The sequence below is a fragment of the Furipterus horrens genome, unplaced genomic scaffold (genome assembly GCF_987537825.1).
Source record: "Furipterus horrens unplaced genomic scaffold, mFurHor1.1.pri manual_scaffold_7, whole genome shotgun sequence".
Lineage (NCBI taxonomy): Eukaryota > Metazoa > Chordata > Mammalia > Chiroptera > Furipteridae > Furipterus > Furipterus horrens.
The window spans coordinates 66,505,024-66,531,211 of record NW_028327177.1 but is presented as its reverse complement, the minus strand read 5'-3'; the positions used below and the strand labels follow the sequence as shown (position 1 = coordinate 66,531,211).

The following is a 26,188-nucleotide window of genomic DNA, read 5'->3' as shown; positions in this document are numbered from 1 at the left end:
TATTTATTAAGCAGCTCAATAAGCATGTACACATTTTTTTCATCAGCAGTTCTGTTTCATAGAACCAAATATTCATTGTATCACAATAATGAGTACAAAAGTGGCCATTATGAAAAATAATTGTTTTTCAAAAATAAAACTTGTATTGCCCTAATTTGTAATGAAGATATACGGTGCCTGTGACTAAGTTTTGCCGGCATTGCTTTTCATTCATGTTGTTTCATATCTCTGCCTATCCCTGATCAGAAAAAAAAAGTGACAAAATCAAAGGATTATCAGATTTGGCTGTAAAATGTTTTCTACACAGCAACTTAATGGATATAAAATGAGACATAGCCCTCTACCTCAATATCATCTATATTGCATAACCTACCCAAAGTTGATTCTTACACCTTCCTTTCCCTCTACAATTTTGTTATACCGGAATACAATCCCATGAGATTTTTGGACCTAATTGAGGAACACACAGATTATCTTTCAGTTAATAATTATAGCTTTCCTTTTGTTCAGGTCAAAAACCTTGGAGTCGTCCTTGCCCCTTCTCTTTCTTTCACAGCCCACATCCGACCCATCGGCAAGCCCCATGGGCTCTCACTACTACAAAACTGACCCTTCACCACCACCACCACTGCTAACACCCTGCTCCATCCTATTCTAGGCTCTCTCTGCTAGATATCAGAGTGGACTTCCAACCAACTTCCCCAGGAGCACCTTGACCTTGATGCTATCTCCCTGCAGAGAGAGCCAGGGTCATACCCCCGCCTGACTTCTCACTTCATTCCAGACTTAAAACTAAGGTCTTCACAAATGTCTTCAAACCCCTCCATGAAGTGCTACCAACCCCCACCCTCACATCACCAGTACCTCCCTCTCCAATCTCCCCTCCCCTGCTAGTCCACTCTGCTCCAGCCACCCTGGCTCAATTTCACCAGGCCCATGTCTTATTTATTCCCTGTATATTAGTTGTGTATATTTATAGCCACGAGGATACTGTGTTACAAAACATCCTAAAACTCTAGGACTTACAAGCATAAGCATTTATACTGAAGCTTACAGACCTGCAGGTCTATTGAAACTTGGCTAGGCTAGAAAAGGCTTGTCTGGGTAGCTCGTCTTCAGACTGTGGGTTGACTGAGCGTGGCTCCATGTTGTGGATTAAGTTGAGGTCTATTCCATGTCTTCATTCTGGGACCAGATTGAATGGTATCACAACAGATTGAAAGAATTACAATAATGAATGAAACCAGTCTAGCAATCAAAGTGGTTATAGCCTATAAGGGAGAAGATATGCATAAGAACAATTATAATAACATTTAGAAATAACTGCATTTAATTGAGAAGTATTGACAAAACATAGTAAGAGTCCAAAAGAAGAAGGGAGTCCTTTACAGTGGGAGGAATAAAGGAAAACCTTAGAGGAGATGAAATTTGAATTTGGCCCTCAAGGATGGTTAGGAATTTGATTTGTATAGATGGGAGAAAGAATATTCCATGGCAGAGAAGGCAGCACAAGACCCAGAGGTGAGGAAGCCAAGGGCATGTACAGGAAACCTGTAATAATTTAACTTGGCCCATGCATAGAAGAATTAAGAAAAATCATTCATTTATCCAATAAAAAGCCAGAAGGTATATTTAGTAAATGGTTGGAGAGTGGGAAGTCCAACTCTGGAAACTGTGAAAAGTGTTACCAATAAAGCTGTTCTTCACTAACCTAAGAAATCTTGGGAGTAACAGAATCAAGAGTGGAAGGAAGTGAATTTGGGGGGCTGCAATAGGAAAATTGAAGAGTACAGGTTTGAGAGACATTTCTGTGGCACAACTGATAGTTCAATGTCTACTCCCCTGGGAGAACTAAGAAAGGTGAGGGGGTAGGCTGCCTTCCTCAAGGAGGGAATGATATGGTGGGAAAGCATTCCATTTTAAACTGGAGTTTTATATGACAAATGACACCAAGTGAGTATGTCTAACCAACAGATGGAAATAGAGACCTCCAACTTGAGAGAAAATTCTTGGGGCTGAGATTATGGGTATGGGAATCCCTGGGACTGTTGGAGGCTGCAAGAACCAATGGGGTCAAACTAGACCTTGGTTCAGCAAACTTGGTACTTGAGTTCTGGCTAGGAAAGAATTTGGAGCCAAGACTCAAATTTATAAGAGAAAGTTTATTTAGAAAGCCACAGAAGTAGAAGAAGTGAGTGGTAGAAGAAATAAGATCAGGAAACAAGTTGCAGGGACAAAGAAGAGCTTTGGAGCTTAGGATAGAGGTAGATGATGATAATGCTCCTGGGGGGAAGAAGAGCGGGTAGAAAAGAAGGGGCATGCTCCCAGGAGGGCAAGCACATTGAGTCCTCCATCCTAAAAGCTTTTAAGGGTAGAGATTTTAGGGAAGTTCCCAGAGGAGGATCTCAACAGAATATTCATTGTCTTTTCTATGTGTGTCCTTTTTGGGTTGTGGTCTCCACTGATGGGTTGGCACCAGGGCAGGGGGTCATTAATCAGTGCAGCTGGTCCTAATGTCAACCATGGTGTTGCTTTTCTGGTTTTGCTGCTTTTGGGGGCCTGAAACTGAAACACAATTGAAGCATAGATGTATTTGATGTGAGTCAGAATCTCACTGACAAGGAAGTTTCATGCTTAAGCGTTATTCTCTGCCCCCCTTGTTCACTCTCCCTCGAAGGGGGCCTAACCTGCATGTTAGCAACATGCCAGAGTTAGAAAATGTCAGGGGAGAGTCAGACCCACGTGACCAGCTGATATGCTAGGAGAGGAAAAGTTACTCTGGGTGTAAGGTCCTTTTTGTCCCAGTTATGCAGTTAATGGGCACCCGGGGCTTTTCACCCTAGTGACCTCCTGTACCTGGCATATCGTCCTTGTTCACGTCTGTCTAACTGCTTACCAAAGAACTATAGGAATTTCCCTTGTATGAGGATGTAAACTGATAAAGGGACCAAAGACAAAATTATGGGGAATAGGTATGTTTAAGAGAGAAATCAGCAAAGGAGACAAAGATGGAAGAGCTAGCAACTGCAGTCTTGGCCACTCTTAAGTATTTAATACCTATATCCCAGGCTAAGTGAACTGAAAAAAATAAAACTATTTCCACTATGATTAGACTGATAAAATATATATTTGCCACCTACCTAGGGCATTCTAGTAAATTAGAATTTACTTAGTAAATTCTAGAAAACAGTAAAATTCTAGAAAACCTGCAATTGATTGATTGACACAATCAGCTAAAATAAACATACAAAATCTAGGTAAGACGCTAATTGTCAGATTCAAGAATGCCAGAAGTCTTTGCCACTTGGATTTTAGTTCTCTTTCACTAATTTGGGCAATTCATTTAAAGTCTATGAACCTGTTTCCTCATTTAAAAAAAGAAAAGCTGCTCTGGCTGGTGTGGCTCAGTTGACAGGAGCGATGTCCTGTAGACTGAAAGGTTGTGGGTTCGATTCCCAGTCAGGGTGCATACCCAGGTTGTGGATTCAATCCCCATTAGAGTGCGGAGAAGGCAGCCAATCCATGTTTCTCTTTTGCCTCCATGTTTCTTTCTCTGTCTCCCTTCCTCTCTCTTTAAAAGCAATGGAAAAAAAAAAAAAAGCTAAGGAGACTGAGAAAGCTAGATATCATAGGTTTCTTCCAGCTCTAAAATCTAAAATGTCTCCAGAGATCCAAGTAAGTCTGAGATGGATTTCTTAAACAGATTTATTCAAGTCCAAATCCTGAAGTAACGATATGTTTCCCAAGACCATCCTTCCCTCTTCCTCAATGAATATTGACTGGGTACAACCCAAGGTCATATAACAGGCATTGGAATAACCAAGGTCATACAGGAGGCACTGGCTACTTTTCCAGTTCCTGTCATAAGTATTTGTATCACTTATGCACCCTGATTCGCGTCTGGTATCACGTCAGGGGGATGGCATCCATATGTACCCCACCTAGAGGAGCTTCTCCTGCCTTGGTACCTTTTACGTGGTTCATCAAACATGTGGCACACGTCCATCCCGAAGGAATCCCTGTCAGCTAGCTTTAGGTGGTTGTGTAATGAGCCTAGGGTCTTTAATAAGGTACCCTCTGCAGTTCAGTATGCACTCAGGAACTAGAGGCTTTTTCTACCAGAAGTTATTTAAAAGCAAGAAAAAATAAAAAGAAACCTTTATTTATAAACACGCCTAATGTCTTCCTCACAAAGCGCATTTACTTTAAACTATATAATCAAGTAACACTGGTGGTAGGACGAAACAGGAATTGTACGACCCATGCCTTCTACTTCACTTGACTGATAAATACCTGTGCTGGGCACTATACTGGCTCCTAGAATTATAGTAATAACAAAAGGCAATCCTTGCGTGGACTCACGCAATTCTGGTTACAACATGCAATCCTGCAGAACGGATGTTGAGTATCTCCTTAAGGACTGGGCGTAGGACGCCTGTCTGGGAAAAAAACGGACAACCCGCCCTTTTTTAGAGTGGATTTAGTGCTTAATCTCACCCAGCATACCGTGTGCTGCCTGCGGCTCCGCCCCCAACCGCAGCCTCCGCCCCTGGGTTCTCCACGTTCCCAGCAGGCGCCGCGCGCGCCGTCGCCTAGTCTCTGAGTTCAGCCACGCCCCCTGTGGCGTTGGGAAATGGCGGAGCTTGACGTAGGGGACCACTGCCAGCTGGAGCACTGCGGGCAACGAGGTGATGGTGGAACCGGCCCTGGCTCTGACCCCACGGACCGTGGCGGCGGGAGAGGGGAGGCCTGGGCGGGCTCGCCCTCAGGGATGTAAAGCGAGCCGCGCTGGCGCTTCCCTGGGGGAGACTCGTGATCTCCTTGGCAGGCAACCCGGCGAGTCCCGGAAACGCACCTGGGGTGTGCACCTGAGTTTTCGAGCGCGCTCGCTGAAGAATCGCACTGGGGGAGGACTGGAGCTCCCTACTCTTGTGTGGCACTGCCACTGCGACCTGGGGCAAGCCTCTTCTCTTCCCCAAATTTCTTGTTTAATATGTTACTGTCGGGCGAATACAACGAGGGAGATCATTCTTAACTTGGTTTCATGGCCTCTGGAGACGAGCTTGTAGTGCGAAGGCCCTTAGCTTTTACTATGTTCCCAAAGGGATTCTGATCCTCAGAATATCCCGTCAGGTTATCAGCTCTCCCAGCTTTCCCAGTCTTGCATTCTGATTGTCACCCAGTCAGCAAACATCTACCAAGCAGCTAGTTTGGAGCTAGAACTACATAAGGCTTTTCTTAGAACAGCCCAAACTGGTAGGTAAGCTGCATTTTAGAGCATTAATAATAATGTGATCTCTGTCATCTGAGCTGGGAGTGTTATAGAGCATTTACGAGCAAAGAGGACACGAGGCAATTTAGAAACAAATTTGTGGCGTTTATTTACCTGGCCAGGGACGGGTCTTCTCACCTTCAGAAGCAGAAGATGGGAGAGCCGCCCCGCCTTACAGACTAAAAGGTTTTTAAAAGCAAAAAACTACACTCATGTCCTTGGAGCTGCCAGATAACAGCGACAGGCGGGAGAAACTACACATACACACTTTCTAATTTAGAAGGGGCTTCAGCTGATAAACACTTGGCGCACCTGGAGTTGAGATAACAGCCAGGGTGAGCTAGCAAAGGGGGCCTCAAGGTTGATGGGATAAGTGAGCAAAAAATAGCCTGCCACTGGAGTAAAAAGCAAAAATGGCAAAAATAGCAAAAAGAGTAAAAATGACCTATCACAGGAGACTCGTAATCCGCAGAGCCCATCGAATAGCCAGCTCAGGGCAGTGTGGCCCAGGCTTTAGGATTTCACACGTCTCCTGCGGGTAAGTTCCTGAAAAACAGCACACTGCAAGCTCAGACCTTGGTAGTTGGATTTCAATCCACGCCCCGCACTATCGCATTTGGCTCACATTACAAGAGAGTGGCAAATAGGTTTCATTTTCCATTGCAGCTTCTTCAGTCATTGGCAGCAGGTATCTGAGTCACTGTTGAGAAGGACTCTGAGGTTCGGTCGGGATTAGTGGGAGTGCCACGACTGATGAGTGATACCTGCTGTGGGCTGTGGGCAAAAAGACAGCATCCCTGCTAGGCTTTCTTGGTGTGAAACATGCTCACAGAATCATGTAGTCAGAACAATAGTGACACAGTTTATTAAGCTCAGTTCCTAGGTGAAGGAAGAACTGTATTTGGGCCCTTTTGTCCCCCAAGCAGAATTACCAAAGGGTCCCTTTGGTTATAAGATCCATTCTTTATGTTGCTTATTGAGATAACCTGTATAATGAAATCTTTGGGGGATATTGTGTCTTTCTCTAAAGTGCAATGTCTTGTTTTCACTTTGTACAAATGGTGTGATTGGCTGTAAACTAATATGAAGTACAGTGAAGACAATTTAGAGAGTAATAGTCAGTTGCCCCATCTAGGAATGGATCCTTCCCTATACTTTCCAAAAATTCTGTTCCTAACAGTTGTTAGTCAGTTCTAACTTAATTGTTCCCCAACATCAAGGAAAAACACAATTCAGGATTAAATTTTGCAGTATCAATCTATTGAATTTCTGGAATTGCCACAGTATTTTTCTCAGATTGAATATATCCAAGACAAGTTAACTTGTAATTATCTTTGGAAATTATAGTCACTATCTTACTATTCATATCTTTTATGTATATCATTTGGTTTTTATGATCATTTTGTGAAGTAGATACAGCATAGGTACATACACATATACACACAGACACTATGTACTTATGTCTGTATTTATTCCTATATTACCTAATAATAGAGCTTTGGTTTTGTGTATGTGTATATATGTGTGTTTTAACATATAATACACTATATTATAACATATATATAAAATCTCCAAAGCCTTACCATTAAATAACTTGCCTAGCATTACTAAGTTAGTAAACAGTGAAATCAGAATTGAAACCCAGGCTTTTCACTTAAAAATACAGGATTTTTGCGGTATGCAGTCCTTGAAAACAACACCTACTTAATCTGGGAAACAAAAACAAACCAAAAAGAAAAACAATTTTTTTTTTCAAATTTAGCATGCTACTACAAGTAACATTTATCTCCTGATAATCTAGTTATTTTCTCCCAGAAATAATTGAGGTTGTGATGGCTTTTGTTTAATCACTATTTGCTACACTGGGATATTGGTCAAAAAGGAAAGTTCTATGGAGGTGGTTCAGTACTTGAAGATTCCTTGTGCTCAAGAAACCTAAATCAAAATTAAACACTGACCAGTACATATACATTTTCCCTCAATTTTAGATTTTCTTCCATTTGTATGTGATGGTTGTTCAGGAATATTTTGGTAAGTTACATTTTTATGTGGGACTTGAGAGTAATTTTAGTGTTTTTGATAGGTTTATTTCTGAACAGCAGAATAATTTAAAACAGTTCTTACTTTAGCCATTGATATTTGATATTTACTATGGTAATCACTTGGGAAAAAACAGACTAGTCATAGGCTCTGACTGTTTGTGCATGTATTTGGCTAATCTTTAAATTTCATAGATGGTGTTATTTGTATGTGATTGTTTTTTTGTTTTTTAATGTAAAAGTTGTATTTGTGTCTTCTAATTACCAGGAGAGAACATGTCTGCAATATAGAGAATATGAGAAAAAAAATCCAGTTACAATTATTACTCTTTATTTTAATTAATAAAATGAAAATAACCCAACCCATACATTTCTTAAGTTGGATCACTTGACCTTTGCACACACATAACATACAAAGTAAAACCTGGGAACTAACCAAGGATTTTTGGAAAATGTTTTCTTTGCACTACACTTTCATGTATCAGGCATTTAATTTATTAAATCACTGAAAGAACAAATTCTTTTCAGAAGATAATTCAGAAAGATTTATTAGAAGTACAATAACATTTGAAATTAGAACTAGAAACACTTCTTTGAGCTTTTATTGATGGTAGGAGAAATAAAAGGAATCAATAGATTGGCTTTTCACACACCTGAAAACAGTCAGAGTAAAAGTAATTTAGAGTGGTGAATTTTAATTCACATGAAAGTTAACAGTTGTGTTTTAAAACTTGAGACAATAGGTATTCTATGTTTATGTGGTATTTCAGTGTATCCTTATGTGTAGAGTCCTTAATGTAGCATAAGTGTAATTAATCTTAAGGATACTAACCATTGAAATTATTGCAGTTGTCTTTATATTATTTGATTGCATTTAAATAAACACTTTTTTTAAAATTATTTAAGCCTTGAACACAGAAGCAGAGAGTCGCACAGCTGTCCTGAGGTATGTTAATAGTTCTATCTCGTAACACATTTGTATTTATGTACTTTTCCTCAGATTTTAAAGAGATTTCAAACCATCAGTGTATAGAAGATTAAAAATTGGCATACTAAGCTCATTATGCAAAGAGGTTTTTGCTTCATTTATATATTTTTAAATTTAAAAGAAAAATCGGTCTACTTGGTATTTATACATTTTTATTCTCATAATGTTCATTTCTTTACATTTCTCTTTAGGAGGCCTACTTGCAGCTTTAGGTCCTATATTTACAGATCTAAAATGGAATGAACACCCTCATCATATATTCCTTCCAGTTTTCTTTACTCTTGTGTTCATTTTTACTGGTGCCTGGCATTAGGATTTGGTGGCAATACATTGTTCTGACTCAGTTAGCCTTAGACCACCAGGAACAAACATAAGGTCCAATAAAATCTCACTCTAATTCTGACCAAATGGAGAAATTAACAAAAGATCTGGCAGATAGGATCCAAAATATCACCTTTATTATCGGTAAAGGATAAAGTGAATGATAAAGTTTAGTGAGAGCTCAATAGCTGTGGGAAAGAAAGCCAGAATTAGGCAGATTGCCTGCCAGTCACAGCAGTGCTGGGCCAGGTAAGGCCACCTCCTTAACTTCCAAGTTCAGTTTGAAGAGCAAAAAAAGAGAAAGTGGAGTCCACCACACCTCAAGTAGTTTCCCCAAATTTGACAGCCCTACCTCCGGTGAGTCAGGCAGGAAGTTAAATCGAATCACTCAATTTGGAAAGAAGCATTTGCCTCACACTTTGCAATGGACATTTATTCCTGCCCACCATTTACCTAGCACTTTACCAAGGATTTTTACATTCTGTTACAGAACGTTAAGTTTAAATGAGCTTCAGCCAAAATCTGACCCTGTGAAATTTAGGTGATTTATTTGAGGAAACTAAAAATTAACAAACATTGGCATTATGCAGGATTAACTGGAAGGAAATACTCATTTAGAGTCCTATAGTAAACATACTGATGTTTCTTACACAGTTTATAAATCTGTCCTTTCCTTTTTCTAATGATATTATTTGATTTCCTATGAATGTCTCTGGCAGAGTGTCTCTCAATTAGATCTCCTTAAGTAGTGGGGGGAAAAAATCATTTACCTTAAGACCATTGGAACAAATTTGGAAAAATAGTTAATTGAGTTCCAACAAGATATAACTATTGTTGATATAGAGAGACTCCTTTGATTGTAGATTTCAGGCAATTATTTCCTTAAGTTCATGCAACTCTAGAAACATAGTTACTTAAGTTCTCCTTAACCCACCCCACTTTGTTTTTATGAAAGTTTACTTTATCCACATTAGTATCTGTTTTTGCTAACTGAAAAATCCAAAGAGAATTTTTTCACATTTACAAAAAAAGGTGAAAAAATGAAAATAGCATTTAGCATTTGTTTTGCAGTGAGTCATTTACTGTACAGGCAGCACACCCTGAGCTGTGAGAGTGGCCCCACTGAGCTGCTTCCCCAAGAATCTCATACAGCATCTCAGCATTAAGCCCCCATAGCTTTGAACTGAATCTGAGCATCTGGGAGACCCATTTTGTGGTCTGGGAACACTCAAAAATTTTCCCATATAAATTAATGGTAATGACGTCTTTGTTTTAAGCCATTTCAGCTTACTGAAAGGTTTCATAGGAACTCTGAGCTACTTTGGAATAGTGGGGGGCACCTGTATTCAAAATAGCCTGGGTGATCTTATAAAATCTCATCTTTCCCTGATGTAATATATGCTGGCAATACAATATTAAACACACCATTGAGGATATAGTATATCATTATGAAAACTGTCTTTAACCCTCTGTATCATGGGTAAACATAATTTTTAAGTGTTCACATATGTATTTAACTACTTAAAGTTGGTGTAGAAAGTAGGTATGGCTGCCATTTGAGAGCTGATGATGAGGTGATTACCTGAATGTATTATTGGAGGCATCTTTGTGTGGTACTGTTACAAAGTAGAAGACTAAAATTATAAAGAGTAACTGAATAGTCATTTTAACTTAACTTAGAAAATAAATATACCACAGAAGGCAAATTATGAAAATGTAGAACAATTAACACAATAATCATTTCTCACAAATCTATTTTGTGCAGGTGTCTAAATTGCTCTTATAAGTTTAAGCAAACTTCCAAAATAAATTCGTTGATTTACTTTCCATGTGAAATATGGCACCCCTCTCCCTTTTCTTTTTTTTTACATTTTCAGGTCACTGTGATCAAGGAGAGATTGAAGTCAGATACACATGCATCTTATCCATGCTCATTCAATGACTGTGTTGAAAAAGAGCTTGTACCAGTTATCTGTCCTTTTTGTGAGAAGAATTTTTGCCTGAGGTGATCACTCAGATCATTAAAATTCTGTATATCTTTCATCTGTATGCAAATGCTTGAACTATCTCACTCTGCTGTTGCTCATAGACACCGTCATCAGTCAGATCATGAATGTGAAACACTGGAAATCCCTAAGCCTCGGATGGCCACCACTCAGAAACTTGTTAAAGACATTATTGGCAAGTATCAAGAAAGCTTGTTTCATTGCTTTCCTTATTACTATATACTCCATTAGTTCCAAAGCTCCTGCTCCTTATGCCAGTTTTCAGTATGGAAGGTGTTAACAGCCCCAGTGGTTACAACTTACAATAGATTTTGATGACATTTTTGCAACAGTACTTCTCACAAGGCCTACCTGACCAAAGAAAATTTGGAAATTATGTGGAAATACCCTACCAGATATTATCTTGCTGGGCTATTAAGTCAGCTGGTTAACCATCATGACTCGAAATGGTATTCATGAGGCTAAATTAGTGGTTTGTAGTCTCTTAAAACTAAATTATAAACCTAGTCCACTGTCCTGTGAATGCTACTGATAATCTGCGGTACCAGGACAGAATGTATGTATATCTTAGACCAGTCTCTGCCAACACGTTCAGCATAATTTACTAAAGACAGTATCTCTGTTAAGGATACTACCTTTATTAAAATCTTCTATAACCAAATCTTAAAGTTCTCTGTATAAGTGTTAGTGATTGTATTAAATAGGCTTAAGCTGGAAAGAAGTACATAACAATGAGTTTTTTGATGTGGAGATTGCTTAGGTCAGCCTCAGTGGTGTTTTTCTATTGATCATGTAAATATAATACCTCATAATGAATGTTGTCTTTATATCTCCATTATGTGTAATTTGTATACATTTCAGGGCCATAATATGTAATAATTAATAAAACTACAGGAAGTGTAATGTAAACATTCTTATGTGCTTTATATGCTTATTCTTATTTCTTAGATTCCAAGATTGGAGAGACAGCAGTTAAGCGACGGAAGGGTGCAAAAAATAGTGAAACAGCTGCAAAAGTAGCATTGATGAAATTAAAGATGCATGCTGAAGGAGATAAGTCATTGCCACAGGTTGGTCTTAGTATGAAAAACAGAAATGTTTAGATATAGTTGAAGCCCCTCTCTACTCCTCCCTCCCATCTAGTAACAACTAACCTAAATCTGATATCATTCCTAGTGTTACATGGTGTATTGCTACATAAATAAATGATACATAGCATTTTGAGATTTTTCACTTTACAGAAATAGCAGGGAACCATATGTATCCTTCTTCAACTCATTTTTTTTCACTTGTCATCATGTTCTAGCATTTATTCATGTTGACACATTTAGGCTAGTTCAGCCATTGTGCATATTCCATGGAATGAATATACCACGTTTGTTCATTCTCTTACTAAACAATATTCAGAATTTTTCTAAGGTTTTTTTTTTTTTTTCTATTATAAATTGTTCAACAGTGAAATGTCCCTGTATGTATGTGGGAACATTTTTCTAAGGCAGACCCTTTAAAACTTCATAATACAGTATTCCCTCACTTATTGCGGATATTACGTTCTAGATCCCCCGTGATAGGTGAAAATCCGCAAAGTAGGAACCTTACATTTATTTGAGTATATATATTTTAAGGCTTTATAAACCATTCCCACACACTTATAAACCGTTCCCAGTCCCTTATTAACCTTTCCCACTCCCTTATTAACCTTTTCCACACTTTTATAAACACTACTTATGTTCTTAAACATATTCTACACTCTTAAACCTACATAACTTTAAAAACATACGTATACAGTACCACAAAATCCCATGCTATAGTGAAAAATCTGCGATAAATAATATAATATTTTAAAAAATTCCGTGATACAGTGAGGCCACCATAAGTGAATCACGATACTGTATAGAGAGGGACTTACTGTATCAATTACATTTTATACAACACAGTACATACATAACATGCATACATGCGTACCTTAACACAGTTTCACCTAGACTTACAACTGTGTTATATACTCTGATATTTTTTATTCTTTTTTATTTTAGAGGTTATTGATTTTATAACCCCTGAAGGATTGAGACCTTCATATGGGAAAATGCTACTCTAGGAAATGTATCAAGAAATAGAAAAGCTGGGTCTTGGGATTTGCTCATCTATAGCTTTCCTGGATGTTGTCAACATTGTACCGTTAATGGTTGTGTTGACTTTTTTTTTCCTGTCTGAGAGTTTCAGCATTTCTTGCCAACATTGGGTATTGTTCATTGTTACTAATCTGATAGATGTGAAGTTATATCTCACTGAGGTTTAAAGTTAAATTTCCCCTTTGGCAGCTGAGGTTCAGCTACATTGCATATGTTTATTGGCTATTTATTTTCTTCTTTGAATTATTTGTTCATATCTTTTGCCCACTTTTTCTGTTAGGTTCTTTGGTTTGTTTTAAAATAAATTTATAAGATTCTTTAGATGTTCTGAAATTTTTTATTAAATGTGTTGTACATATCTTCTTCCAGTCTGTGGTTTGTCTTTTCTTTGTTTTTGATCTCTTTAGTAGTCCAGACTTTTTAAATTTCAATACTCAAATTTATTAATGATTTCCTTAAGATTTGTACTTTTAAAAATAAATTAAGATATTTTCTTATAATTTCCTTTAAAAGCTTTATTTTAATTGATTACTTTGTTTAACTCTTTATTCCATTTAGAAATTAATTGTAAAGAAGTAGAGGTAAAGATTTCCACAAATACAAACACACATACTTGAATGTATTACCTATTGTTATAAGATATTGAGAGCTCATCCTTGTAATTACATCTGTCACCCACCATATTGTTCTATATGTGTGAGACTAGTTTAGGAATTTCTTTTTTCTGTCTTATCTTCACATCAATATCAAATTGTCTGAATTATCATAGTTGTATAATAAGTAGGACAAGACTCTCCACCTTGTGTCTATTCATGACCATTTATTCTTTTGTAAAAATTTTAGGATCACTTTGTCCTGTTCTGGGGTCTCATGAGCGTCAGCATCGGGTGCCTTAACCCAGCGTTCGTTTTTTTTTTTTTCAGATGGCCTCACATTTATTAATGAAGCAACCCACCACTGCAGAAAAAAAAATCAAGACAAAAATCACGTTTCCAATAATTTCCCAATTAAGACACCAAACTGTTCAGACAGTAGTGATGTTTTCAGTGATTTCAAGAAGCAGAGAACATGGATAGAGCATAAATATATGAGCTATATGAGCCATCTTTGATGTGCCCTTCCTTATAGAACCAATTTGGTTCTTCTCCAATGTCATGTGCAATTCCTTATAGACCCAGTTTGGTTCTTCTCCAATGTCTCCTCTTGGAGTTGTATCGGATTTTATTACCAGTTTTCATCCGAATCCATTGGGGAATGGGACGGTTCTGCTTTTGTTTCTTGGCCAGGAACCTCTTGATCCTGAAAGTCTTGTGAGAAGACATGGCGAAGAACAATTGACCTCACAGACCACTATGAAATTGTGCTTGAGTTTTCTGTTAGGATAGTTTACCTCTTTAGAATTTTGACTCTTCTCATCCATGTTTATGGTCTGTCATTCCAGTTTTTCTTTAGGTCTTCTCTGTCTTTAATATCTGTAATGCTTACCATATAAATCTTTTCTTAGGTATATTCTTAGACACTTCAGAATTTTTGCTGCCACTGTAAACAGTAATTCCTGGCTGAGCTCTCCAGAACAATATTGAATAATATGGGTGATAGAAAGCATCTTCATCACATTTTTTATTTTAATCCAAATGATTTTGAAGTTTTAATATAACATATTATCTTTACTCTAGGTTTTTGATAGTAGCCTTTTTTCCTTATTAATGTGATAAATTATGTTGATTGATTTTTGTGTTGTTGAATTACCCACATAGTCCAAGATAAACCACTTAATTCCTGTATGTAATTCTTTAAAAATGCACTGCTACATTGATTTTCTAATATATTATTCACTGTTATTTTTGTGACATTAGTAGCCAGATTATACTTTTAAAATTAGTTCAGTAGCTTTCCCTTTTCTATTCTTTGAAATAGTTGTAGAGGGCGGGGATTCTTTGTTCTTTGTTCTTTGGATTTACTGCCTTTTTGAAGGGAGATTTTTGATACAGTTTCAAAATATTAAATAGCTCTTGGTTTATTTGGGTAATCTTTTGCTTCTGAAATAGGTTTTGGTAAATAATATTTTTCTTAAAAATTCCCTGTATAGATTTTCCAGTTTATTGTTATAAAGATATTCAACTTATTCTCTTACATTCCAAATCTCTACTGTGTCATTCCATTTCATTCTTAATATTTTTTATTTGTATTTTTCTTTGTTTTCTCCTTGAACACTCTTCTTAGAGATCTGTGTTTATATTATTTATATTATAGTCTTTTCGAAGAACCATATTTTGGTTTTACTGATCTCTATTGTTTCTTTGCTTTCTTTCACTAAATTCTGCTTTTATTATCTCCTTTTCTCTCTCTCTCTTTTTTCTTTTTGGTTCATATTTTCTCTGATGTTCTTTTTTCAACTTCTCACAGTCAATGGTGAATTTATCTATTTTCAACCTACTTGTTTGAATGTGTTTTTTAGGTAACTTTTAATTTGATACAGTTTCAAACAATAGTTTCAAGAATAGTACAAAGAATTTTTCCATAATTCTTCACCCAAATGTACTAATTACTCACATTTTGCCCTATTTGCTTTATCATTTGGAGTTTCTCTGTACATATATCTACATATGCGTGCCTATGTTTGTATGTGTATGCATACTAATTTTTGGTCTGCTTATCTATCAGTTTCTGAGACAGATATTTTAAAATCTCGTGTAGCTGTGGTTTTGTCAGGTTTTTTTTCTTATAGTTCTAATGGTTTTGCTGAGTTGTATATTATCAGGTATGTGGAATTTCTTCATCATTACATCTTCTTTATGAATTTTGCCTTAAATGCTATTTTGAATTATAATAGTATTATTTTACTAGTTTTCTTTTGATTAATATTTAATTATTATGCCCTTTTTCATCACATTATAATCAACTTTTCTGTGTTGTTTTGTTTTAGGCTGTCTCTTGTAAGCAGCAGATAACTGGACTTTGTTTTTTTAATCCAGTTAGATAGTATCCCTCTTTTGTAGGTGAGTTGAATCCATTTATATTTATTGTGATCATTGGTACATTTGGATGTGTTTCTTCTATGTTATGATTTTTTGCTCATCATCCTTTTTCTTTATTTCTCTTTTCTGTCATCTTTTGTATTGATTGAATTTTCTGCATTTTCTTTTATCCTGCTGCTTTAGAAACCATTGATTATAGTCTTCTTTTAGTGATTATCCTTAGTTCCTTTTTGAACTTTTTTTGATGTTTTTGAATTTGCAGAGGTGGTACATATTTTTATCAAGTGTAACTATTAAAAAATGTATAAAGAAAAAAATTAAACACATCCCAAAGGATTCATACTAAATTTGCATTATATGTTATTTATCAGTTTTGAGAGAAATGACCTTTTTTGTTACATGGCCTTCCTGTCTATGAACCTTATATGTCTTTTCAATTATTCAGATCATGTTTTCTTGCCTTTTGTAACAAATGTGTCTTCATTTAAGTCCTATTTCTTATTTATTTTCATTTCTAATTATCTTTTGGATTTATTTCTATTGTGAGTAGAATATTTACATTTACCTCTATTTTCAGGTACTTACAGCTAATATAGAAAAAAAAGGTCTTGTTTTTTGTATATTCATCTGATTCAACCACATCATCAAACTCTATTATTAATCTTAGAAGTATTTTCCCTATTAGTGCTTTTGATTTTTCTGGATATACAGTCACACCCCAATAACAAATAAGGATAGCTTTAATTTTATTTTTTAGTAATTATACTAGTTATTTCATTTTCTTATACTACATTATCTAGAATCTCCAATATAATGTGTTATAATAGTGATAACAGACATATTTATATTTTAATATGTATAATTAAATGCCAATTTTTCTCAAAATATAAGGTCACTTGGTATTACATTCTCTCAAATAGGAAAAGGAACTTGACATGCTTATTCACTTGAGTATCTTCCAGCCCATCATCTTTGTTCACAGATAAAAATTATTTATCAATAACTACGGAAATTTACATATTTTCCCTGGAGAAGAATGAAGCATGCTATTTAATTACAACAAGGAAACACTCACTTATTCTCTATTTTAAAAGAATAACATTCAGGCCTTCATCGTTTCCAGAACATTACTTTGATTCCGTAACATCTTTTGCCATTCAGTCCTGGAGTTGTTGAGATCTGAAATCACGTCTGTCCTGTGCACGGCCAGAAGTTAATGAAACTCCACTGTGTTACTGGATTTCTTGGTCCCTTCTTATGTTTTCCATCACCCATCGGAACAATTAGTTCAACTACATGGAAATATTTCAAAAATATATCTTTGTGCAGTAACCCAGCACCCTCCAGGTGTTTTAACAGTGAAGAATGTTATTTGTACAAATCAGAATCTGATACCAGTTAAATGGTGGCAGCTTCACCAGTAAAAAAGAATATGCTCTTCCATGGCTAGACTACCACAGCCGACAGGTCTCAGAGACACATGAAGTTACCAATATATTTTTTGAGTTTCTTCTTTCCTTAGGACTTACTTTTATTTTGCTAAAGTACATTCTTCAGTAGTTCATTCATTCATAGTCTTTGCTGGCAAACTTATCTAGGCTTTTTTGTCTAAAAGTATCCAGTTTTACCTTTGATTGAGCTGGATTGTCTTATTAGGCTTTAACCTCTTTGGATATGCTGTATATTGCCTTCTTTTGTCTGTCTTAGGGAAAATATTTGCTGTCACTTGATTCTTGTTGCTTTGTGGGTAATCTAACTTTCGGTGACTTTTAAGATTTAACCTGTGATATTTTCTGATTTCAGTTCAGTGTTTCTGGGAATGGATTTACTTTAATTATCCAATTTGGCCCTTGAGGTATCATAAATTTTAACTATCTCTTCACTTTTGGAAAATTATAATCATTTTTTTCTGAGTATTGCTTCTCCAACATTTATCTTCTCCATCATTTCTTCTTTTCCGAAATTCTTGTCAGTTTCAGATAGATGTATTATTGGATTTGTAATTTCTATTTTTTGATATCTGTTTGTGCTGTATTTTATGTATCCTAGATGACTTCTTCAAATCCATCTTCCAATCAAGTAAGCCTTTTTATGGAAGATTATAGAAATGTATCCTGTTTGAGCTTTTTATTTCAGAAACTTTATTTTTAATGTTTATATTTCATATTAGATATTTATAGCCATTCTTGTTTCATTTCTGCCTGTTTTGGCTTCATAACTTATTGTTCTTTTGTTATAGATATTATTCCTTAATTTATCTCATTGTGCATCCTAAATAACTTAAAATATTTTTTATTTATTAATTTAGAGAGAGAGAAACATTGATTTGTTGTTCCACTTATTTATGCATTCATTGGTTTAGTCTAGTATGTGCTCTGACCTGCGATTGAATCTGAAACTTTGGTGTATTGGGAAGATGCTCCAGTCAACTGAGCTACCTGGCCAAGACCCTAAATAACTTTTTTAAATGTCTTTTTTTTTTTCTTCCAAGTTTAGTTATTTTAATCTTTGGTTTGTTTTGAAATTTCAATTTACAGATTGTGCATGTTGGTGTTGAATAGGAGGTTCTTCCTATGTCTCTCTCACTGTTCCCATTCTTTTGCTTTTCTGTTTCAGAAAATGTCTTCAGACATTTTTTTTTTTTTTTTTAGGTGAGGCTATATCTTTTTAATATTCTCTTTTCATATTTATACTTGTATTAGTATGATTTTGTACCAGGAACTACTACGTTATATTATAGAATTACCCCCAAAACTTGAATTTCCAATGATTTCTTATTTTCTCTTTTGGTATTTGTTATCTGTAATAATATACTCCACTGGTCTTCAACAGATCTAAATTCTTTAGTGCTGGGATGGGAATTGTCTTGAATCTAATATGCCTTAAAATAATTATAATTTTTCTCTACAATTTAGAGATGCTCCTCTTATACTGAAAATCGTTCTGTGACAGTAATTGGTCTGTAAAGCTGTTACTGAACAGAGTGGGATTTGGCTGCCTGTCACTGAACACAAGCATAACACAAAAACTGGTGGGGAAGGAAAAAGGCTTTTCTTATTAAAAGGTTGTCCAATTTGGGGAAGCTGGGGACCTCCCAGCTCCAAGCCAGTCTCTTCTGAAAAACACAGAAAGAAGCCAGCCACACCCAGTACCAGAGTCAGTATCCAGACTCCCCACTCCATTCTTACCTGTCCTACTAGGGCCCAAGGATGTTATGCAGGTGGGTCTCTGGCTGTCCAGCTTGAGGCTTTTTTTCTCCCCAAAGTGAGTACTATGGGACCAGCTTCCCCATTGCCTTGCCTGTCCCAGAGTGGGCCACACTGCCTGATCACTGTAGCCAGTCATGCAAGGGGTGTCCAAAGCTGCTCAAGCTCCTGGGATCAGCGAATGTTCCCAGCCTGTGTGTCTGTGCACTGCTCTCAGAGCAAGAGAATGGGAGAACAGTCCAGGACTCATGCCGTGTGGCATGGAGCTGCAGTGTCCCATGGGCTGCTGCCAGCAAGGTGCACATTCTTCTTGAGCTGAACCTGACTGGGTGAGCAAGGGGAAGGCAAGAGCCACAGCAGTGCCCGCATCCACCTGGTCCAGCAAACACTTGGGCCCACCCTCGGGCAAGTGAGGGGACTGCAAAAAGGGCTGAGACTCCGCGTCCGCTGGTTAAATCTTCCACCCCAAAATCCTGCATGCTGTGGGAATGTGCAACTTTTCTAGCCAAGCCCATGGGCTAGAGAGGCACATGTCAAGCTATGCAGTGTCTGCCCCTCCTCTTGTCACCATGATCCAGAAGTGGGTAGGAGGGTTTTCTAGCCAAGGGCAGGGCTACAGCATCTCTGCCCTGGGCTGGGCCTCATACACTGGTTTGTCTACCTACACCACACCCAGGGAAATTGAGTCACCTTCAGCACTTCTGACACCTCTCAGGTGTCCATTCCCACTGCCCAGTGATCTGGCCAGATCACCCCTTTTACAAAGCCAGCACTTTTTTAAAGCTGTTTTTAGGAATCAAGGAAGATCCAAGGCCAAACACTTTTATTCTTACTCCTTTTATATTAATTGAGCAGGAAAATATAAGGAAGAATATGTGGTATAGAATATTAGTGGAACCATCCAAATATATGAGTCCTTTTCTTTTATCAATATGGTACTTGTCTATTTTTCTTTTCTTTCTTTTTTTTTCATTTTTTAGTTTCTTTATTCTCAAAAGCCCTGCTGTCTCTAAATACATTGTGAGGTGTTTTACATGGAAAGACATGTTTTATGTTTCAGGGATCTTTCAGTTGCAAGGGACAGAAACTTGATAACAACTAGTTTAATCAAAACAATTTTTTTCCCTTATATGATGGGGAGTGGCTTTGATCTAGTCTCTAGGGATAACCGAATTCCAAGAAACAGATGCAGTTGAAAGAGTCCATTGTATCCTTGAGTTGTCTGTCTGTATTTGACTCATTCTTTCCCATTTGAGGAGACCTTTTTCCACATTGTTTCAGGAATAGCTGAGAGGCCTAGGGGATGGCTGCAGGCAATTCCAGGTTTAATTCAATAAGACTAAAAAACTTGGGGGAAAAAGAGAGCTCTTCCTTTCCTCCCCCAACTTTTGAATGTAAAATTCCCGAAAAAGACCTTGGTTGGCCTACCTAGGTCACATACATGTCTACACAGATCACCCTGCCAGGGTCTTGAGTGCTATTCTCATGAATTCAGGTGGATGCTGGGCAACGCATTAGAGGTTGATCCCTCTGACCAGGAGAAGAGAGGAAGAGATGTCATTAGACAAAAACAGATGACTAGTTCATGCACATAATCTGTATTTTAATGTTTTTGTTTTTACAGACAGAAAGAATTTACTTGCAGGTTTTCTTACCTAAGGAAAGCAAAGAGAAGAGCAAACCAATGTTCTTCTGCCGCCGGTGGAGCATTGGGAAAGTCATCGACTTTGCAGCTTCTTTAGCCAGTCTCAGAAACAACAATAACAGATTAACAGCCAAGGTAACAACTGGTTATAATAACTTTTCCCTATAAGTTTTAGGATATGCTACACGAGGATGTTTATTTATTACAGTGTGCTTTATTTCTCTCAACAGAAATTAAGGTTATGTCACATGACTTCAGGAGAAGCATTACCCTTGGATCATACTTTGGAAACCTGGATTACTAAGGAGGATTATCCTTTATATAATGGTGGAAATATTATCTTGGAATATCTTAATGAGGAAGAACAGTTTTTAAAAAATGTTGATTCTTACTTGGAATAGTCATTCAAAGATTCAAGCCAGGAATTATGAGGAAACCTCGATGTGAAGTCAAGTTTCTCTTACTGTAATACTATACATATTTTTATTTTTAAAAGTTCCTTTAAATTTTTTTCCATTATGTCATAATGTCTATTCTCAGTTTTCTATAAATTAAAGTTTTTGTTTTAAAGTTTAACCATGACACTCAGTTATTAGCAAATTATTGTATTTAATTAACTTTTATTAGAAGGTGGTGTAATTGCAGCAAAGGTGTAAGTCTCATTGGGTTGGTGTGAGCTGTTGATTGACTGACTCTGCTCCATGCTGTCTGTACTCTGGCATCTGCACTGAATGTTTTTAGTTGTCCTTTTTGGGACATTGCCATTCTTCTGGCAGAGGAAGAAAGAGGTGGATTGTCATCAGTCCAGCTTTGTTCCGGTAGCTTTTATCACAAACTGTGACCAGAAGTAGAAATAATCCTTAAATCTATTCCCAGACACCAGAAAGTTTTAACGCAAATGAATACCTTACAATGTGTCATAATTGTGCATGGTAGGGGGTTAACATACATTTCATGAATCATGCTAAAGGTAAATATACCAGAGGAAGTACCAATGAGAGTGAGAAGAGGGCACATAGGGCTGGCAGAGACTGAGTTACACTGGGAGAATGTGGAAGCAGGCGTGTCAATGACTAACAGAAAGGAGACCAGGGGCATGGAGGGAAAGACTGTCAGTAGGCCTCAGTGGTAAGTTAGGTCCATTCCCAGATAGTGGGGCAAGCTTGTCTGCAAGACACCAGTACCAGCATCCTCAGAGGCTCCAGGGACCAGGCCCAGCATGAGCAGTCTCCTAAAGAGAAGAGGTTGTAGGCAAGAGAAAAGCTCCCCAGTTTCTCATTTTCAAATTACTGACATCAGCCAAATTTCTTGGACTTCCTTTTAGGGTTCTCAGTTGAGTATGCTCAGGGAAATTTTAGGGTTTGACTGTTCCTAACCCCACCCTGGGATGTTTCCACCTGCTTGCTGACAGCCAGAATTGTAAGTAGAAAAGATACAAATAGTTTTAAATTCAGATAAATAGTTGTAATAACAGTATGATATAAATGAGCTTCAGTTTAAATCTAATCAGCCAATAAAGGCATACATAGATTATTCAGTTGTTTCCAGATACGTTGAAGTTTTATTCCCCACAGATTTTAGGTTGCAGATAGAGAAATCTGTGCAAAAACAAAATATACATTCCTTACATCTTTGACCAGAGCAACAGAAATTGTGAGTTAAAATATTTGGTCACATACTGTAAAGATGGCTTTGGTTTTATAAAGTTTTTGTTTTTCTTTAGGGAAGTTCTCCGGAAATGTAACTGCATTATCACGGAAACATCAGTTCCATTCCCTATTTTCAGCATTGGGACAATGTCTTGATGCAGTACATGGAAATATAATTTATGAACTGTATTGCAGTTTTTAAAACTTAAAAAAAAATTTTTTTTTTAAATTTTTACTTATTTATAGAGAGAGTGAAACAGAGGGAGACAGAGAGGGAGAGGAACATCAATGTGTGGGTGCCTCTTACACAACCCCAGCCGGGAACCTGGCCAGCAACCCAGGCATGTGCCCTGATTGGGAATCAAACTAGGACCCTTTGGTTCAGAGTCTGATGCTCAGTCCACTGACCCACACCAGCCAGGGCAAAAAAATTTTTTTAATTACAGTTGACATTCAATATTAGTTTCAGTTGTAGAGTCTACTGCATTTGAAAGATTAACCTATATAAGTAGAATTTTTTCTAATAAGTGCTGTACCAATTTTTGAGGAACAAACGTCATGATCTCAAAATACTTACTATGAATTGTCCTTGTTGCATTTAACACAGATTCTGTCTTGATTACATGAAGAATCTGCTGAAGTGGTTATATGTTCAGAGACTACCAGATCTGTAGGCTTAGTAGTAGATAGTTGGAGCGGATTTTTTGTTGTTGTTCTTTCTTTTTTTCTGTGTAGTATCAGAACTCCCTCTTGTTTGGGATATATATAATTATGGGAGTAAGTAGGTTAAAGTCCCAAAAACCTGATACTTTTCCTTATTCCTGGTAGCCAAGGTACAGGCATATGACCTCAGTTGGGTCAGTGAAATGTGCTTGCCCTCAGCTGTGAATGGGGACCAGTGTTGCAAGGGAGCAGAAAGAGAAATAGTGTCAGTGACTTTCCATTGCCCCATTTCTCAGGCTCAATGGTGTCTGGCAGCAGTGGTCTCTTAACCAGGCTGTCCCTTGTTCATGGATCTGGCCATGTACTTTCCCCAGGTTCTCAAGCTATCTGGTAACCAGGAAATTGTTTTTCTACTTAAGGATATCAAATACATTTTCAGATTTTGCATAACTGATGCAATCACTCTTTCAGAGTTGTAGGAAATCTATTAGCTGCCTAAGGATATGGTAAGGCTAATTTATGAGTTTTGTGGTTTTCTAAGTCATTCTAAGGGGCCACCTGAGAGAACTGTAGCCGGTTGGACACTGTCTCATGTTCAATGACTCTGCTATACCTGTTCCAGGCTCAGTGCCACAGCAAACAGGGCCAATAAATACTCAATTTTGATGTGAATGAATAAAAGAGTAACACCCACTTGCAGGTCTCCTCAATATCTTCGTATTTTTGGATCTTGACTGTTTCTAGTGTAGCTTTTCCTTAGGATGAAAAGAAACTAAAAAATGATGACACTAATTTTTAAAATTCAGGTGAATAGAAGGCTCTTTTTTTCATTAGGAGAAAAGAGGAAGTCTGGAGGAAAGATTAGGTTTCTGTTGTGATACATTTAAGCTGTAATATACTGTACATACATAACTACAGGTTAGGCAGGTTGTGTCACTCATTAGGTAGCTTGGTATTTGAAAGTACATAGTTCCTCCTCCTGTACTTTGATCCAGCAAAACAACTTGCCTCAACCTCAGCGTGGCATTGGGACACCTCTACCAGGAATGTTCTCTAGTTGCTTTTAATGTTTTTGCATATATGACTAATTTAAGCTTTCAAAAGATTAGGAACATTTTTATTTTCTTGCTTTTGTCATGTGTGACTCTGGGAGAAGCAAGGAAATCATTTCTCAGTTTTCTGAATATAGAGAAGACTGAAATACTATTCTTCACAGAAACCGAAGAAACAGTTGTCCTCAGATCAAGTTACAAAGATAAACTGCCGGACTCCAGCTATCTTTTTGTGCAATTGGAAGATCCTAAAATGCTTCAGGTGGTGAATGTGACCAAGATCTTCTCAGATGCTACAAACTTTATCATAAAGCTGGTGACAGAAGAAGGGGAGACAAATTTGACCATCCAACTGTGGGATTCTGAAGGTAGGCAAGAAAGACTCATTGAAGGAATAAAAAATGTCAGAATCAAAGTGCTCAAACAAAGACAACACAGTCTTCCAGGCATCAATGCATATGGACAGAAATATCCTAAAGCTTATTCTGCCAGTGATACTGTTAAATAAACGTGCATTTGGTTGCAAGATTGAATTGCAGGTGTTTCAGACAGTATGGAAGAGACCTTTGCCAATAATTCTGGTGGCAGTTACACAGTTTCATGCCATTTTGTGGATTTCTTTTGACTCAGATTTTGGCATTGTCTGAGGCACAGGCTTTTGGATTTGTAATGACCTGCACATGCCCAGGAGAGGGTGGGGGCTATCTCTTTGCTCTGCTTCTAGAAGGAGATATCACTTTGGCTATTTTGATGACTTGCACCTCAACGGTTTTGGCCCTTGTAATGATGCCTGCCAATTCTTACCTGTACAGTAGGATGTTAGGGTTATCTGGTACATTCCATATTCCTATTTTGAAAATTATGTCAGCACTCCTCTTCATACTTGTACCTATATCAGCTGGAATAGTCATCAAGCATAGAATACCTGAAAAAGCAAACTTCCTGGAGAGAATCATTAGACCTCTAAGTTTTATTTTAATGACTGTAGGAATTTATTTGACGTTCAGAATGGGATTAATGTTTCTAAAAACAGTTAATTTAGATGTGCTTCTGTTGGGTATCTTAGTTCCTGCTTTGGGTTTGCTGTTTGGGTACTCCTTTGCTAAAATCTCTAGGCTGCCCCTTCCTGTGTGTAAAACTATTGCTATTGAAAGTGGGATACTAAATAGCTTCTTAGCTCTGGCCATTATCCAGCTCTCTCTTTCCCAGTCCAAGGCAGGCTTATTAGCTTCTGTGGCTCCTTTTACAGTAGCCATGTGTTCTGAATGTGAAATGTTACTGATCCTCCTGTTCTACAAGGCTAGGAAAAGGTATGTCCTTATCATAGAATATAAAAGAAAAAAAAATTCCCCTCATCTAATAATCAAAGCATGACAGAATTTATACTCTTAATGAGGTACTGTGGGAGATTCAAAGAATATCTAAAATAATGCCTGCTCTCAACCCACTTATGATCTGACTGCAAACTTGACACTAGGGGGGAAATATATGCATTATCATAATATATACATTATCATACAGGAGTTCAGAAGGAGACCACTTTGCAGCTGTGTTGGAAATGTGTTATAGAGTTGCATTGGAATGTAATACTTCATTATGGTTCATAAGTGAGAAAGAGCAATTTAAAAAATTATGAGTGATTATGAGAATATACTATGTATGGAAAGGGTGTTCACATAATAGGCATTCTGTAAATTCTCATAGTATTAGGTAATTAGTTTGTTAGCCAATAAGACAACCAAAGTTCTTTTTTTCTAATTTCATCAAATTCAGTATATGGTATGGTGGTGGCTGGTTATTATTCACTTTATAAAATGATAGATGTCTACATGGAATCTTTTACTACTGAGTCCTTTAAGCAGAAATGTCCACTTACATGCTGAAAATATAATTAAGCTTGCACAAATTTAACTCATACGCATTTCCATGAACACATTTTACTAATCAGGAGACGAGAGACCTGCCTTTCATTAACTTCGTGACCTTGAAAAAGGCACTTCTCTGTACTTCAGTTTTCACATCTGTAAAATGAAGAAATTCAACTGAGGTTTAAGATCTTGTTCAACTCCTAAGTCTATGGTTCTAGCATGAAACTCCAGGACCTAGCACCATGGGCAGGGTGATGGGGCAAAGTGAAGAAGGTTCAGACTTATAAGAGTAGCCACACGCAAGTGCTATAGTTAGGGCAGCAGCCAAAAAAATTTTTTTTATTATTTTTTTTATCCTCACCTGAGGAT

At 37.2% G+C, this 26,188-nt stretch overlaps 3 protein-coding genes and 1 non-coding gene across 4 annotated transcripts; 2 read left to right on the top strand and 2 right to left on the bottom strand.

Moving 5' to 3' along the window:
- Positions 1–4,612: 4,612 nt before the first annotated feature.
- On the top strand, positions 4,613–21,163 carry ZFAND1 (zinc finger AN1-type containing 1). The gene is made up of 8 exons (XM_090283772.1): positions 4,613–4,688; positions 7,261–7,303; positions 8,218–8,257; positions 10,498–10,625; positions 10,710–10,801; positions 11,575–11,696; positions 20,567–20,722; positions 20,818–21,163. The coding sequence occupies exons 1-8, from the start codon at positions 4,634–4,636 to the stop codon at positions 20,986–20,988; spliced, it is 807 nt and encodes a 268-aa protein (XP_090139898.1). The 5' UTR covers positions 4,613–4,633; the 3' UTR covers positions 20,989–21,163.
- LOC150004591 (large ribosomal subunit protein eL39) lies at positions 13,722–14,107 on the bottom strand. Its single transcript, XM_090283770.1, has one exon. The coding sequence runs from the start codon at positions 14,078–14,080 to the stop codon at positions 13,925–13,927; it is 156 nt and encodes a 51-aa protein (XP_090139896.1). The 5' UTR covers positions 14,081–14,107; the 3' UTR covers positions 13,722–13,924.
- On the bottom strand, positions 17,100–17,222 carry LOC150004590 (small nucleolar RNA SNORA24). The gene has a single exon (XR_016512544.1). It is a non-coding gene; the product is annotated as a small nucleolar RNA SNORA24 (small nucleolar RNA).
- Positions 21,164–23,979: 2,816 nt separating the features above from the next.
- On the top strand, positions 23,980–25,325 carry SLC10A5 (solute carrier family 10 member 5). Its single transcript, XM_090284911.1, is given in 3 exon segments — positions 23,980–24,381; positions 24,383–24,549; positions 24,551–25,325. Coding segments are annotated over 3 exon segments (1,344 nt in total).
- The last annotated feature ends 863 nt before the right edge of the window (positions 25,326–26,188 follow it).